General features: G+C 43.8%; 1 protein-coding gene and 1 long non-coding RNA gene across 13 annotated transcripts in view; both read right to left on the bottom strand.

The window, feature by feature from the left end:
* The window catches only part of BICDL1 (BICD family like cargo adaptor 1), a 109,757-nt gene that overhangs the window by 27,798 nt on the left and 68,911 nt on the right, over nt 1-13,048 (bottom strand). For 10 of the 12 annotated variants that reach the window (XR_013401557.1, XR_013401562.1, XR_013401558.1 and 7 more), the window contains 2 exons: nt 4,773-4,889; nt 1,391-1,537 (listed from right to left, as the gene is read on the bottom strand). Coding sequence is in view for 5 of the 12 variants with exons in the window: in XM_077955411.1 (XP_077811537.1) it covers nt 1,391-1,537; nt 4,773-4,889 (264 nt within the window). In the remaining 7 variants the exon portion in view is untranslated. Of the gene's footprint in view, nt 1-1,390; nt 1,538-3,846; nt 3,859-4,772; nt 4,890-13,048 lie in introns of all 12 variants that reach the window. The other 2 variants (XR_013401556.1, XR_013401561.1) reach the window with 1 other exon arrangement.
* On the bottom strand, nt 10,186-12,429 carry LOC144333160 (uncharacterized). The gene is made up of 2 exons (XR_013401575.1): nt 12,322-12,429; nt 10,186-11,693 (listed from the first exon to the last, which is right to left on the bottom strand). It is a non-coding gene; the product is annotated as an uncharacterized LOC144333160 (long non-coding RNA).

Raw genomic sequence — 13,048 nt, 5'->3', positions numbered from 1 at the left:
GAACTGACTTTCAGAGGCCAGTGATACCAGGAAGTTATTACTGAGCTACAGGTAAAGCAGATGAGAGGGTTCCAGTCTCGATTCTACCAAAGACTCACTACATGACTTTGGATAAATGATTCAGTTTTTCTCAATATCAGCTTTATGACGTATGCTAAAAGCACCCTCTATGCCAAAGAGGCACGCAAATGTTTACTGCTATTATCATCATCAACCTTGAAAAATCAGCAAACTCTTTTCCATCTTGAAAACTTCTGTAAAGTTTTAGCCAGCACCATTTTCTACTCAACATTTACTGAGGCACTACTATCAATATATGAAAAGTTACTAGCTGAAGATACTAAAAACATGGAGAGAGAAAAGCCATTCATTTTCCCTCAAAGAGGTTCATCACTCAGGTGTCAGCCTAGCTGATGGTGGCAGGGACAAGTAATCTTAGCCCAAGATACTGTATTTCCTTATCCCATACCCCAAGGCTTTCAAACAGCCTACCTATGAGCCCAGTGGGACCTTCTGTGGCCTAGCCTTTGGGTGGAGACACATCTGGTGCTTGAGTACACCTGGATGACCACCTCTGCACAAATATCACTGTTGCAATCTAGTGCACTCCCTGGCATGAACAGAGAATGCCAAAGGGAAGCAATGCACTCTGAGTTTCTGACCCCGGTCCTCCTAGGCCAGCCCAGCAAAGCATCTTGGTAGCAGATGCTGTACTCTATTTCTGGGAAGACTGGAGTGATGATTTTTGTTTTGGGAGTTGTTTCTTGTCAAGTGTGAGCTTGGGGATTCAGCTGAGGCCCGGTAGCAGTTCCCAAATAAGAACAAATATGGCCATGAAGCAATTTCCTTCGGGAAGGAAAAAAAGAGACTGATTAGGTTCACAAAGGGTTCAGTCTATGCCTTTTCTGGCAACTGGCAGAAGCAGAATATAAACCTTGCTGTGTTCAGTGGGCAGCTTCGGGTTTCTGCTCCATGCCAACCGACTAAATCCATGAGCTTGGGAAGACAGCAGCAGAGAGCATTATGAGCTGAGTCAGAGAGTCACAGGCTCCCTCTGAAACCTTTTAGCAGATTTCACAAATGCTAGGAGGCCAGAATAGCACTCCTGGTGTTCCAGTCATGTTAACCCAGAGAGAACTCTGTGAAACTGCTCCATGGGCCAGTGGCTCAGAACACATTGGAGAAATGATCTGTGGGTAGCAGTGCACTTCCTTTGGGCAGAGTCAGAAGAGTCAAGTTAGTGAATGCCTCAGGCCCCACAGTGAGACCTAGGCATCATCCACTCCTGGCTTACCCCAGCAGTGATGCTGGCCTCCCAGCCTTTTCTTTTTGGCTAAGTGCTCCTTTTATCTGGCTCTAGTCCTGCAGGACAGCTTCTCTACCCCAGTACCTGTAGGTCCTTGTCATGGCCCTGCCTCTCCAGGATTAGCACCCGGTCCTGTAGCTCCTCCACGGTCCCTTGGAGCAGGTCATTTTCCTCTAAAGTTGCGCTGAGACGATGCTCCAGCTCCCGTTTCCGATCTGACAGCATCTTGATCTGAAAGGGTTGGAGAGCCACAGGGGTGGTGTGGAGTTACACCCGGGCTGACAAGTAGGAACTAGGGACTAGCCCCAAAACATGAAGGCAAGTATCTTTCAGTGTTCTGCCCAATGTCACGGTACCCCCATCTCTGAGAGAATAACTATGAAACCCTAAGCTGAAGAGAAAACCCCTCCCTTCTAGAAACCTGTCTGGGAAGGGGTGGGAGTTGACCTCTGGGGAAGCTGGAATGTGGGATGCCAGGCAGAGGAAGGGAAGGCTAGTGCTCTGGAAATTCCAGAGATAAGATAAAAAAGGGCTCCACCTTGCCTGCTCTCAACTTTACCCCATCCTTACAATTGGCAGGAGGAGTGGAACCTAACCTGCTGCACTGCTTCTCCTCCTCAAGTCATGAGCACAAGAAAATGCCCAGGAAATCCTCTGGAGCGCCATGTTTTCACACCCCAGGATTCGTCTCTGTCTTCCTTTCCCCGCTCCTGGCTCCACTGGCACTAGAGGTCACAGCTCAGACCCAGTGCCTTGAGTTAAGGGAAGAGCTCCCAGGGTACAAAAAGCAAAGTAGTGCCTGCATCAGCCTATGTCCTGGGACGGAGCAGGACACAGATACAAGTGAATGCTGACTTTACTCAGAATAACTTTTACCTGAGGGAGTCATTCGTGAAGAGGCGCAAATTCTTTTCATGAAACAGGTTGATATGTTTGTATACACTGAATACCTAGTCAGTCTCCACATACATAAATCTTTTAGGAAGGTCTGCCTAATCTCTTCAGTGTCAGTGAGAAAACAGAGGCAAAGAGGAAAGAAATGCCAAGTCTCCTCTGGCCTCATGGTTTGTAGGGTGAGAAGCTGAGCCAGTGCTCCCAAGGCCAGGGATGCTTCACTCAAAAAACCATCACCCTGGCTCAGGGGCTCCAGAAAGCCTTGCCAATTGGATCTGACTCTTAGGGGACCTTCTGGAATCCTGGAGGTCCTCGTGGATCCTCCCATTTATTTAGCAGTGCCCTGCTGGACTGATTCTCAACCAGCTTCTTGCTTGTAAATATTTTCTTGACATGGTTAAAATATTCTCCAGGCTCTCCATTCCAGCTTTGATAACAATTCCTTAAGGCTTTTACTTGGGCAAGTTTTGGGGACCAATCTTAGAACTTTTCCAGGGGAAATCCTGAAATGAATGTCTAGCTTGTTTCAAGTCCTATGAGATACAATTTTCCCTTTATTTTTTAGCTGTTCTCACTCTCTGAACTAGAATTCTGCTCGCAGGGCACAGATCTTCTCTGGCCACCAATCCAATCAGATAGGATGTTGTCCTGGAGAAACAAAGTATGTGGCCTTTGTCCAGAGAGATCAGGTATCTGGCCAAACAAAGAAATATTGTCTCTCAAGTGTGCACCTGGGTAGGGGACCAAAAGGAGCAAGCCCCTTTTGTGAATGGGTCCACTATTTCCTACACTGAAGCAAAGTCACCCATGTGAAGAGAATTCTTACTCTAGTTGATTTTCATTTAAATACCCTCTGACCTTTAAATTTTCCTTCCCATGAATCATCTTTGTTTCCCAAGTTTCAGTCAGTGAAGTGATGGGGTAATAAGATTCTGATACACAACTGACCCTAAAAAAACTTAGTTCGGAGCGGCCGGGCGTGGTGGCTCATGCCTGTAATCCCAGCATTTTGGGAGGCCAAGGCGGGAGGATCACAAGGTCAGGAGACCGAGACTATCCTGGCTAACACCGTGAAACCCAGTCTCTACTAAACATACAAAAAAAAAAAATTAGCCGGGCGTGGTGGCAGGCGCCTGTAGTCCCAGATATTCGGGAGGTTGAGGCAGGAGAATGGCATGAACCTGGGAGGTGGAGCTTGCAGTGAGCCAAGATCTTGCCACTGCACTTCAGCCTGGGAGACAAAGCGAGACTCCATCTCAAAAAAAAAAACAAACAAAAACAAACAAAAACACACACACACATACTTAGTTTGGAGCTACACAAAGTAACTTACTTGAAACAAACAATTTTCATAGCTTGCCTTTTAAAGGTAGCAGTGTTCACGGACAAAGCAGGGAATCAGCGTTAGGCCACTAACTCCCTCACCCAACCCTACACACCCTGAAACTTGTGAACAAATCTGGCAATAAACATTCCTGGGGATGACCTGGTTCATGAGGGTCTAGAAAAAGTGAACGCATCGGGGAAAGAGGAAGACAGAAAACTTGAAGCAGTCAGAGGCTGGCAGAGGCAGGTGAATGGCAAGTCATGCACACAAATGGTCACATACAGGCATGCCAAACCCCACTGGAACAAACTCTACTTACTTCAAGGACCTGCTGCTCAATACCAGTAGGCAGTCCAAGGGAAAGGGGGAAGGAAGGGAATGGGAGGCAGGAGAAAACAGAAGATATTGACAGACTTTAGGAAAAACATCCTCAGGTCATTTACCAAGCAGGGGAGCAGGCTATCTGGGTTTCTCTGGCCTGACCATGATGGCTGATTGCTTCATCACAGTGGAAGGTTACTTGTTCAACCTGGCTCTAGACTGTCCTTCAAACTCTGACTTAGCAAAGGGGCTGCTGTCCAGATACTTGGCTAAAGGGTCCTCAAAAGCAGACCAGGTGGAAGCCTCCCCCGGGGGCAGGCCTGGTTTGGGCTGGTGATAAGATCCTTACCCTCTCTTCACCTTCCACAACCAGATTCTCACAGTATTGTTCCCCTGCCGATACTTTCTTTTTCCCCTCATCTTGGCCCTCACGTTCTGGCCTCCCTTATGGTTTCAATAACATCACTGTGTTCCAGGTATCATATAAAGTGCCTCGTATGCATTAACCCATAATATCCTTGCAAAAACCTGTGAAGTAGAAACTTCTATTTCTCTCATTTTGCAGATGAGAATAACAGCAGACCTTAGTAAGATGGACTGAACTGGGCCTAAATGGAATAGAGAAAGGCGAGATGTCCTTTCCCACCTCCTATTTCGGATTGGCAAGGATATTTTTAGAGAGATCAACATATTCAATAAAATGTAGGTCATCTGTGATTTCAATACACCCGGCAGTAACTCTGAGCAACTTCATTTTTCCAGACAACGACCTACCCAAAGAAATATAGATCAAATGTTCCCCATTTAGTTTTGCACAGAAATGTCTTTCTGTAGAGATTTTAGTCCCTTTTACATAGAGCAGTTTTTTGTCTCCCAGTGAGAAAAGCATTCCACCTTCCAGCACTGCTGTGTGGGGAGGCTCACCTCAGCCTGAAGACTCTCCAGCCGGATGATGTGCTGGTTGGTTGACGAGTTTTTCTCCCGAAAGTCTTCTCTGAGGGCGTGGACCTGCATGGAGAGTTGTCTCTCAACTTCTGATGCCTGAAACAGAGGAGACCTGCAGAGCTGATTCAGAGGTTATGCAAAGAAGTCTGTTAAGATTTCTGTCTTTCATTTATCAAGCATCTCTTTGCACTTTCCATTCTATAAGGAGCACTAGATGAGATGCTGGTTTCCCACGCACCATTCATTTGTTCTCTAGTGCTAAAACAGGACAAACTCCCACCCCCACCTCCACCATTAATGACTCTGTCTAGGTCCAAGACCACTTGACTGATCAGAAGAAACAGCCCTAGGAAATAGTATGCTCTCAAATGTTAGTTATCATTATTACTCTACATATAGAAGAAACTCAGCAAATATCTACTAAATTGAAAGTCTGAATATTTTACATGAAAGAATAAGATGGTTATACCTACTGCCTTAGAAATTCCTTCATTTCTCCCATCAATTTCCTCAAGTGGGCTCAGTCAAATCACACGCATCTGCATTTCTCTCCTCTACTTAACATGGGCACTATTTGAAATTGCTTGTCATATCTGTTAAGATTTTTGCCACTCATTCCTCAAGGACATTTTTGCAACTTTTAATTCTTTGGGGAGTGCCAGCAGAGGTGCCTATTTCCCACCTCAATCCATTTATGATCTAATGCTAAAATACATTAGATCATAACCATAACATAACACCAAAATATCATTTGGTGTTGTAGGAGGCTAACTTGGTAACAAAAATTCCAGCCCTCCTCCTGAGGGTCCCAGGCCAGACCCTGCTGAGGGAGCGCTGCTCACTGTCCTGTGGAGAGGAGAGCCATGGGACAAATTAAGTAACTGCCTCAATGCTTTTTTGAGGCCAAATGGGGTCAGTAAGCTTTATGGGTTCTTGGGAGAGATCACCGTGTGCTGGAACGGCCAGGAAAGACTTTCCAAGGAGGTGGGACGGTAATAATGTTGAAATGGTAGACTAGCTGTTCAATGAGGCTCTCATAGTAATGGTTACATGTTCAATAGTTCTTTTTATCTTCAAGTACTCTATAGTCAATTGTCCATCTTTTTTATTTTTGGTTCCACATATTCAACAAATGTTACCTCACTGGACTACAGAGCCACAGAAGATTCTTAACCTACTCACTATTTTTAAAACAATTACAAAACATAGAACAAAATAAAATAAAACCATACTCTAGCTGATTTTCATTTAAATACCCTCTAACCTTTAAATTTTCCTTCCTATGAATCATCTTTGTTTCCCAAGTTTCAGTCAGTGAAGTAATGAGCTAATAAGATTCTGATATACAACTGACTCCTTAAAAAACTTAGAAGTTCAGAGCTGCATGAAGTAACTTACTTGAAATGAACAATTTCATAGCTTGGCTTTATGATGCAAGGAATCAGCATTAGGCCGCCAACTCCCTCATCCCACCCTACACACCCTGAAACCTGTGAATAATTCTGGCAATAAACATTCCTGGGAATGTTTCCCCTATATTATTTCTCCTTCATATTCTAAATTTAATTTCAGATACCCACTAGGCTGTTTTAGACTTCTCAATCACTCAGAAACACAATTAGTCATTCACTCTTGCCAAAGAATCACATTAGTAATATTTACTGAGTACATACTATGTGTCAAGAACTGTGCTAAATGCTTTCAATGCATTATCTTGATTGTTACCCCCAATTTACCAACAAGGAAATTGGCTCAGGAAAGTGAAGGAACTTGTCCAACATCTCAGTGACAGAATCAGGATGGTAAAAACCTTGGGCTAGGCTGGGTACGCTGGCTCATGCGTGTAATCCCAGCACTTTGGGAGGCTGAGGTGGGCGGACTGCTTGAGCCCAGGAGCTTGAGACCAGCCTAGCCAACATGGTGAAACCGTCTCTAGAAAAAATACAAAAATTAGCCAGGCATGGTGGCATGTGCCTGTAGTCCCAGCTACTTGGGAGGCTGAGGTGGGAGGATCACCTGAGCCCAGGGAGGTCGAGGCTACAGTGAGCCATGATTGTGCCACCACTGCACTACAGCCTGGGCAAAAGAGTTTGAAAGCCTGTCTCAAAAATAAATAAATAGGCTGGACAGGGTGGCTGACGTCTGTACTCCCAGCACTTTGGGAGCCTGAGGCACCTGGATCACCTGAGGTCAGGAGTTCGAGACCAGCCAGGCCAATATGGCAAAACCCCATCTCTACTAAAAATACAAAAATTAGGCCGGGCATGGTGGCTAACACCTTTAATCCCAACACTTTGGGAGCCAAGGTGGGCGGATCACAAAGTCAGGAGTTCAAGACCAGCTTGGCCAACATGGTGAAACCCTATGTCTACCAAAAGTACAAAAATCAGCTGGGCATCATGGGGTGTGCCTGTAATCCCAGCTACTCAGGAGGCTAAGGCAGGAGAATTGCTTGAACTGGGACACAGGAGGTGGAGGTTGCAGTGAGTTGAGATTGCGCCACTTACACTCCAGTCCGGGCTACAGAGCGAGACTCAATCTCAAAAAACAAACAAACAAACAAAAAAATTAACCAGGCATGGTGGTGCGTGCCTATAGTCCCAGCTATTGGGAGGCTGAGGCAGGAGAATCGCTTGAACCTTGGAGGCAGAAGTTGCAGTGAGCCAAGATCACACCACTGCACTCCAGCCTGGGTGACAGAGTGAGACTACATCTCAGAAAGAAAAAAACTTTAAAAAAATTAAATAAAAAACCAACTTTAGCTGTCTTACCCTCAAATTAGTACTGTAATACTATCTTCTTGTATTTTGAAATAGTTTTTCATATGTATTCTCACTACTAAAACCAAACTTTATACAAGTCCAATTTAGCAAGGCTTTTCTTCTTTCCTTTTTTTTTTTTTTTAATGCTAGGCATTTCATTTCAGACTTAAAATTTCTTCTAAGGCCAGCTGCAGTGGCTCATGCCTATAATCCCGGCACTTTGGGAGGCCGAGGCGGGTGGATCACCTGAGGTTAGGAGTTTGAGACCAGCCTGTCCAACACGGTGAAACCCCACCTCTACTAAAAATACAAAAAACTAGCCAGGCGAGGTAGCGGGCGCCTGTAGTCCCAGCTACTCGGGAGGCTGAGGCAGGAGAATGGCGTAAACCTGGGAGGCGGAGCTTGCAGGAGCCGAGATCTGGCCACTGCACTACAGCCTGGGCAACAGAGCGAGACTCCGTCTCAAAAAAAAAAAAAAAGATACCAAAATTAGCCGGGCGTGGTGGCGGATGCCAGTAGTCCCAGCTACTTGTTAGGCTGAGGCAGGAGAATCGCTTGAACCCAGGAGGGGGAGATTGCAGTGAGCCGACATCGCGCCACTGCACTCCAGCCTGGGCGACAGGGCAAGACTCTGTCTCAAAAATAAAATAAAATAAAATAAGATAAGATAAAATAAATAAAATCTTCTAATAGAAGGTAGGGCCCATCAGGAAACCATATGCTATAGTTTGAGTGCCTGTACTGAATTCAGGTGACTGTTGAGATTTCAAACATACTTAGATTTGCAGAGCACTGGGTAATTCAGGTAGCTGATCTTATTCTTAGCATCACCACTTTGACATGAATCACTCAACAACGAAGCCACAGAGATGCACTGAGGGCTGCAAATCTAGTCCAGCTGGTAAGAAATGCTCCTGCAGACTATCTCCTCTCAAAGCGATCTTCTTAGAAATAGAAATTTGTCTCTTCCTACCAGAAAGTTAAACTCTAGAGCCTGAGCTGTTAAGCACTAAGCTATAATATTCCCTTTAAATGTCTGACTCCTCAACTATGCCTAGGGATATGCACAGCAAAAGCTTTTAACCTCCATTTCTCATCTGAATTTACAATAGCCTTAAGGCTATTGTAGAAGCAGGAATCACTGGCCTCCCTTTGCAGGCAGGGAGATAGAGGCTCCAAGGGTGTGTATGGCACTGGCCTTTGGCCACCACACCACAGTCACCTCCCAGCCAGGGGGGCACCAATCAATTGCCTGTGACGGTGATGGAGGGGATGGATCAATCTGAGTTATAAACCCACCCTTTGCAAGGAGCTAATGCACCTTCCAAAGTAAATTGTTTTCTTCTTTTTCAGAGACAGAATCTGGTTCACACCTTGGACTTGACTAACACAATGAATATTAGCTATTTCTGCACATAAATTAAATAATAACCACTTAAGTTTATATGTAACTCTTATGTTCTAAATGCTTTCTGGAAGTTAAATGCTAAATAAGGAAGCCTTAGCTCTGGAATGAATTTCAGAGGTTCTTTGAAGAACCTCTGAAGAAATGGGAGAGTTAGCTAGGGTAACTAACAGCAGTCTCTCTGAAGGGATACACTGTGCTCCTGAGAGGAGGGATATCGTGGAAAGATAAAAAAATTGAGTCAAATGGGCCAGGCGCAGTGTAATCCCAGCGCTTTGAGAGGCCAAGGTGGGAGGATCACTTGAGCTCAGGAGTTCGAGACCATCCTGGAGAATCTGGTGAAACCCTGTCTCTACAAACTTCAAACTCCTAGTAGTACTTGTCCATGAAACTTCTCTGTAATAATTGGGAACCTGTCATCCATGATAATGTCCTCTAAATATACAACCACAGCATCAAATTCTGCATCAGAGGTGGAGGAGGAGAGCCCGAAGCTCTCTTCCTCTAAGGCATCCATCGCTGTTACCGTTCCCACCTGTGTGGGTGAGAAGACCACTGGGCTCCTATCCAACCCAGGGCTTGGCGCAGGGCGGAGGCATTGCTGCCCAGGCCACAGACTGCTCACTCACTGCTCAGCAAGGTCACTGCTTATGCTCGAGGCCTGGCCGCAGGCTCCCCAGCTGCAACCACTCGCCTGTCAGGTCCCCACATCCATCTAGGACACTCTGCCCAAATCTTTCTTTCTTTCTCTCTCTCTCTTTTTTTTTTTTTTTGTTTGAGATAGAGTCTCGCTCTGTCACCCAGGCTGGAGTGCAGTAGTGTGATCTCGGCTAACTGCAACCTCCACCTCCCAGGTTCAAGCGATTCTCCTGCCTGAGCCTCCTGAGTAGCTGGGATTACAAGCGCACTACCATGCCCAGCTGATTTTTGTATTTTTAGTAGAGATGGGGTTTCACCATGTTGGTCAGGCTGGTCTCGAACTTCTGACCTCGTGATCCGCCCGCCTTGGCCTCCCAAAGTGTTAGGATTACAGGTGTGAGCCACTGCTCCCGGCCTCAATTCATTCTTATAGCAGAAAATGGCAGACACAAGTCTTATAGTTCACTTATCAAAATGATGAGTTTTGGCTACCATGCCTAACTAAGCAGCCAGTAATTAGTTGTGGCAAAAAACATTTGAAATCATAGGTGAATATAAACTAGATGGCAAGACTTTAATTAAAGCATTTTTCTTTCCATTTTAAACTCAGGTTTTTTTCTATGATAAAAGTTACAAATGTTCAGAGTAAAAACAAAAAAAGTAAAGAAAATTGAAGAATTAAAATGATAAAATCTCTACTTACTCCTAGTATTACTGCCACCCACCAGAGGTAATCACTATTAGATCTTTCTTGGGAGTCCTTCTAGAAATTTTCTATTCATATATATGTATCTATGTAGATCTACCTTATTCTTTTTAATGGTTATCTAGTATTTATATCATAACTTAACTAGTCCCTACTGATGAGCATTTTGAGTCTCCCAATTTTTTTTGGCTATTATAAACATTGCTCCAAAAAATATCTTTGTTCACCCATCTTTGTGCTTGTGGGTAATTTTCCATAAGTGGAATCACTGGGTAAAAGAATATGCACATTCACTCTGAACAAGGTATTGCAAAACAGTCATCTAAAAAGGTTGCATCAATTTATATCTCTATCAACAGTACAAATACACCTGATGCCTGTTTCTCAATACTCTGCCACCATTGGGTATTATGAAATGTTTTAATCTTTAGATACTTCTTTTTTGTTTGTAGATACTTATTTCTAATATCCTCAAAAACTTAAGTCTCTTTTACTTTCACTGAATACAGATTGCATGATGAAACAAGACATTTGAAAAATATCTCTAGTTCTGTTACAGAATACTAAAAATTTTAACGCACACTCCCCAAACTATCTGAAATAAACTCTTTTTATAACTTGCTTGGGCTACTATTATTTAATGAATCCTCAAGTTGGCAAAACAAAGTAACAGTGTGTTCCTTTCCCTGTTGGTCAGAGTACCATCTAGGACAGATTACTTCCTCCCCACTGGGCAAAGCTGTTCCATCCTTACTTTGGTTATGGACATGATTAATAACATATGAACATTTCCCCAAACTAGAACTTTTAGATTAAGCTTGTTTAAACTTGCCAAAGCAGAACTGTTCACTATACACTTTCTTGTTAAATGGAGGGAAAGAAATTGCACTAGTTACACGTGAGTATCCATTTTACTTATTTGTTGAAAGGAAACAAATGAACTAATAAACTTATAAATTATCATAGGAAAGATCTACTATTTTCATATTCTGCTTGAATAATTGAGTTTTACCTTAAGAGAGAAATTCTCAAACTGTCTTCTGCCAGGGCATGATGGATAATGGGCACCTTTTGGGGTGGCAGTGACAGTGACAATAAGGATGATGACATTTATTTTAAAATTTAAATGTAACAAAATCCCACAGCAGAATATGGGTATTTTTTAAATGCTGCTAGCCTTTGTTTTTTCCCCAATCTTTCTACATATGTGTGTGTGTACAATTACTTACAATCCTACTGTTATAATTTTTTACTTAGCATTATATCAACAGCATTTCTACATTATTATTATTATTTGAGATGAAGTCTTGCTCTGCTGCCTAGACTGGAGAGTGGTCGTGCGATCTCGGCTCACTGCAACCTCTGCCTCCTGTGTTCAAATGATTCTCCTGCCTCAGCCTTCCGAGTAGCTGGGATCACAGGTGTGCACCACCATGCCTGGCTAATTTTTTTTTCATTTTTAGTAGAGATGGAGTTTCGCCATGTTGGCCAGGCTGGTCTCGAACTCCTGATCTCAAGTGATCCACCCGCCTCAGCCTCCCAAAGTGCTGGAATTAGGCGTGAGCCACCATGCCCGGCCTATTATTATTAATAGGCATTTTATGTGGCTATAATATTCCATCAAGTATTTCCTTTACCATTCCCTTATTATTAGGCACATGGGATTTCCCCATATTTTGCAACTATAATGCATCGATGAAGACATGTCACTAGCGTAGTGGTAGAAGAACTTACCTGAGTAGAAGCAGACTGGACAAGCTTACTATGTCAGCAAGGTAGATTAACACGCTTCAGAAAAGAAAACCTGGCCAGGTGGCTCATGCCTGTAATCCCAGCACCAATTTGGGAGGCTGAGGCGGGCGGATCACTTGAGGTCAGGAGTTCCAGACCACCCTGGCCAACATGGCAAAACTCTATCTCTACTAAAAATGCAATAAAATTAGCTAGGGGTGCTGGTGCACACCTGTGGTCCCAGCCCAGCTACTCGGGAGGCTGAGGCAGGAGAATCGCTTGAACCTGGAAGGTGGAGGTTGCAGTGAGTTGAGATCATACCACTGCACTCCAGCCTGGGCAACAGAGCAAGACTCTGTCTCAAAAAAAAAAAAAAAAAAAAAAAAACAAAGTTACGATTTTTTTTTGGGATTATAGGTGCCCGCCACCAAGCCTGGCTAATTTTTTTTGTATTTTTAGTAGAGACAGGGTTTCACCATGTTAGTCAGGCTGGTTTCAAACTCCTGACCTCAGGTGATCCGCCCACCTCGGCCCCCCAAAGTGCTGGGATTACAGAGGTGAGCCACTACGCCTGGCCTTACAATGTTTTATATATACAAATGAGGAGTCTGATAAACATACATGCGTTTATGAGCATACATATACTTATTCCCTAGCTCTGTCCTCTGAGAGCACCTAAATACAATGACACTCTAGTAGCAATACACACATAGCGCTCAAATCTTGCTTTCCAAATACCATTCTCTAATAAATGAACGAAGGCTCCTTGGAGAAAAGGCTAGTTTCAGGGTTGGGGCAGGAAAAATACAGGATGAGCCTAGAACATCTCATGGTACTGCAAAGTAAGAAAGTGCTTAAAAAATGATGGTGGCACATGAAAAAATGATGGTTGACATAGTAGTCAATCTGAAGGAGCTCCTAATGGCTAAGGCAAGGACCATTTAATCAATAAACAAATAATGACAGTAATGGATTATAACATATAGGATAAATATTCATGAGTCTACACTGA

This window comes from Macaca mulatta, chromosome 11 (genome assembly GCF_049350105.2).
Source record: "Macaca mulatta isolate MMU2019108-1 chromosome 11, T2T-MMU8v2.0, whole genome shotgun sequence".
Lineage (NCBI taxonomy): Eukaryota > Metazoa > Chordata > Mammalia > Primates > Cercopithecidae > Macaca > Macaca mulatta.
Note: the sequence above shows the minus strand (reverse complement) of the source record. Positions and strands in the feature narration are given on the sequence as shown.